Raw genomic sequence first — 4,149 nt, 5'->3', positions numbered from 1 at the left:
TTTCTTTTGAGCAGTGTATTTCGCACAATTATTTTTTAATAAAATTAGTGTTCTTAACACAGAGTTGACCATAAAAGAGAAAATAACTTTATTATAAAATAACAGACAAAATTTACTTAAATTTACATATGGTATATTGTGCTAGCAAATTATTTTTCTCCGCGTGATGTCTGTGAGTGGAACAATTTTTCAACTTGCCTGCAACAGCCCTGAGATCTAAGCAGCTGCCCTCTCGTGCCGGTCAGTGAACTAAAGTTGCAGTCGGTAATCCAGCTCTCATGGTAAAAAGCTGGAACAGCAGCTAAGATTCACCCTGTATATTTTATAAGGAGTTGATTCGCATATGAATCGATCCCAAAATCGAGGGCCGCAAAAGGGGCGAAAAACCCGTCCTTTTTACAGTCACTCTTTGATATTGGCGAAGATGGATGCTTTTCTCTCGGATCAGCTGTTTACTACGATTTTACCCTTGAACGGCCAGCTGTGTGCGATAACGAAGCAATCAAGCTGATCAAGCGTTTTATCAATGATTACGTTACTGTCACTTATACATGCCAAAATTAAGCGTCGCGAACGCACCGACAGTCGTGACGGACACGTTGCCGAGTGAATATTTCATTCGCGGACGTTATGAGAATTTTATGGGGTAAGGAGAAAAACTCGCCTTTCTTTCCTTTGTATTTTTTACAATTAAATGACGCAAAGAAAACGATAGGATATTAATTCAACGACGTACGTTTATCTTGTGTATCTTAAAATTACGTAATATTAAGAATATATTATGATATATATAACAGCTTGTAATAAAATAAGAAATGTAATAGTAATATTATGTAGATGTAAACGACAAAAATATTCAAAGTCTCGATCGAACGCAATTATAAAACTGATAAATAGCAATGTACATGTACATACATGACATTTTTTATTGTTTCAGCATAAGCATCTGCAGGAGATACAGTGCAATGGTTCGGCAAGTTTTTATCGGTCCGTTGATTCACACAGATGACAATGAGAAATTGATTATTAAGGAGAAGGTTGCTGTATTTCTTCAGGATGGCAAAGTACTCAAACCTTAGATGTTTAACTTGATTAATATTATATTTAACGCATATCTCGCATATCTCGCATATACTTTTGCACACGTATATGTATATCTACTCTCTAGAAGTCAATCAGTGTATTATCACTTATAACTGTGAATCGGTGATAATGTACTGATTGACTTCTAGAGAGTAGATATACATATATATGTGTGTGTAAAAGTATATGTGAGATATGTGATATAAATATAGCACTGAATTATTCAGTGAATAATTGTGTAAGTCAATGAATTATTCACTGTTTTATGTTTATTGTTTTCAGTGATAATCCACTGATTGACTTTTAGAGAGTAGTTTATTTAAAATAATATAGAAATAAGATAAATATAAATTAGTGGCATTATCTTATGTAATATCTAGATTACTCGTGTTTCGGAGAATTACACAAGCAATCCACCGAACACAGACGACTCTTCCGAGATTTCTCCCTCGGAGGAAGTTACTGTTTTGTCACCTGGACAGTTTATGATGCCTGGATTCATCGACGGCCACACTCATGCGGTTCAGCTTCCGAATCTTGGACTGGGTTACAGCAAGTGTCTGTTGGATTGGCTGGAGACTTACACCTTTCCACTGGAGAGAGAGTACATTAATGCGAAATTCGCAGAGCAAGTGTTTGAAGCAGTTGTGGTACTTAACCGTTCTATCTGATGTTATCGTAGAATATTACATACGTATAGTTATTTAAGAGCTATTCTCAAAGCTTCTCATTAACGTTTAATGTTGCGTGCTTTTGCAGAAACGAACCATCGGTACGGGCACAACAACGGCGTGTTACTTTGCGTCTTTATACGCCGAGGCGTCTACGATCCTCGCGGAGAAAGCCGCGAAGCTGGGCCAACGTGCTTTTATCGGCAAAGTGAATATGAACACCCCGCGTGACGATGGATATTACGAAAGCACCGAGAAGTCAATTAAGGACACCGTGGCTTTCATAAAGTCTATTGAGCAAATAGGGGTAAATACAAACTCGTATTTTATCTGCCTGCGACATCGCGGCAAGATAACGACTCTTCGATTTCGGGTCGACAATGTTGGAATTAATTGCAGAAAGATATTACAGTACTCTGAACTCGTTACAGAATCCACTCGTAAGGCCGATTATCACGCCGAGATTCGCATTGAGTTGCAACATGGAATTAATGCAGGAACTGGCTAAGATCGCTAAAAAGAAAGATTTACATATACAGGTGGTTTATTGAGCTCGCTGTTATTGATACGCTGTCAGCACACACACACACACACACACACACACACACACACACACACACACACACACACACACACACACACACACACATACACATACATTCACACACAATGTACGACGTTAATATTTATATAAGTACAAAGTGTTCCTCGTTCTTCGTAGACTCATGTCTCTGAAAATAAAGCCGAAGTAGCGGCAGTGATAGAAACTTTTCCACATCAGCCTTCGTACACAGCTGTTTATGATGCCGCTGGTCTTCTTACCAATAAGGTATATCTCATTTTGTTAATCTACTAAATAGCAGACTGTGAAGGTGCGTTTCACGTATGATGTGCATAATGCATCATTTATCTTTATTTAACATCTGGTGAATGACAAGGATAAATGGTGCGCGTCATGCGTGAAACGGAACGGACTATGGAACAATGTACGACCTGTCATACCGAACCTAACGGTGGTCAATCGATGTCTTACTTTCTTGTACGCGAAAATATGTGATTGGCCCAGTGGACTCATACGTATGACAATATATTTGGCCGTTTTACAGACAGTATTAGCGCACGGGGTCCATCTCACAGATAACGAGCTTGCCATTCTCAGTGAACGAGGATCAGCTGTAATTCACTGTCCCTCTTCGAACTTGCATCTGAAAAGCGGTCTTTGCGACGTGCAGAGGCTAAAGGCTAACAATGTCAAAGTCGGACTTGGAACAGGTGCCACAAGAATCTCCTTTTACGCTAATAATTTGGATATTTAACGTAATATCCAAGCTTTGGATATTTGATCAATATTGTACAATATGACGTTTATCGTATTAAAAATGTCTTCTTAGATGTTTCGGGTGGAGCCAGTTACAGTATGTTGGACGAAATGAGATCGGTTTTAGGAGTATCGAATTGTTTATCCTTTATGAGGGACAATTATACACCGCTTAGTTACAAAGACGTCTTCCATATGGCAACATTAGGGTGTGCTAAAGGTAAAGTTGGCAATCATTAAGAATGCTCTGTTCATTCATCTACAAAACGCTTTTTACAATTGCATCGATTATGTCTAGCACTCTCGATCGAGGACAAAGTCGGTAATTTGATGCCGGGCAAAGAATTCGATGCTCTCATTGTCGACTTGAATGCGGAAGGCAGTTTGTTGGACAATTTAAGAGAATACACGCTGGAGGAGAACCTCCAGAGATTTATATACGCCGGTGATGAACGTAACATTATAGCAGTGTATGTAAATGGCAGGAAAGTTAAATAAGAGCTTCCTCTACTTTATATGTTTTATAACATAAAATATAAATTACTAAATAAAAGGCCTCCGTCTTTGTACACTATTTTTTACATTACTTTGTACAGTGTTGTTTACTTTGTACAAATTTAAATATGCAATGGATAAGATAAGCGATTTTTAATTTCTCGCTTCTTCGATAGAAATATTACATTTGGCTCCGTCAAGTTATACTTTCATTTTAAATCTTGAAGCAGCAGAACAATATTTCTCCGAATCTATTTTAACAATGTAAAAGTATTTTATTTATCTTTGTCCATCTTGTTAAATACTACTTTATGATTATCTTTGTTAACTTTGACCCTCCTGTCAAATACCATTCTATGTTATACTTCAAATAGTTAAATTTGATCTCTTGCTATATTGGTGAACTAGTGCAATAAATTAGAGTAAAGCCCGCTGCAGACGATGCTATTTTTCCTGCTGGATTGCTTGCGATTTAGTAAATTACTAGGAATCCTGAATGCTGAGTGGTGCAACGATAGTAATTTACTAAATCGCAAGCAATCCAGCAGGAAAAATAGCATCGTCTGCAGCGGGCGACAAGTA

At 37.8% G+C, this 4,149-nt stretch overlaps 1 protein-coding gene across 1 annotated transcript; it reads left to right on the top strand.

Annotated features, from left to right (window-relative positions):
• Positions 1–399: 399 nt before the first annotated feature.
• LOC105563422 (guanine deaminase) lies at positions 400–3,658 on the top strand. The gene is made up of 9 exons (XM_012015013.1): positions 400–646; positions 938–1,064; positions 1,464–1,733; positions 1,843–2,061; positions 2,186–2,293; positions 2,476–2,583; positions 2,861–3,026; positions 3,146–3,292; positions 3,371–3,658. The coding sequence occupies exons 1-9, from the start codon at positions 552–554 to the stop codon at positions 3,568–3,570; spliced, it is 1,440 nt and encodes a 479-aa protein (XP_011870403.1). The 5' UTR covers positions 400–551; the 3' UTR covers positions 3,571–3,658.
• Positions 3,659–4,149: the final 491 nt, after the last annotated feature.

This window comes from Vollenhovia emeryi, unplaced genomic scaffold (assembly GCF_000949405.1).
Source record: "Vollenhovia emeryi isolate VEMERY1.0 unplaced genomic scaffold, V.emery_V1.0 DF939176.1, whole genome shotgun sequence".
Lineage (NCBI taxonomy): Eukaryota > Metazoa > Arthropoda > Insecta > Hymenoptera > Formicidae > Vollenhovia > Vollenhovia emeryi.
The sequence above is the reverse complement of the archived record's forward strand: the minus strand, read 5'-3'. Positions and strand labels throughout refer to the sequence as shown.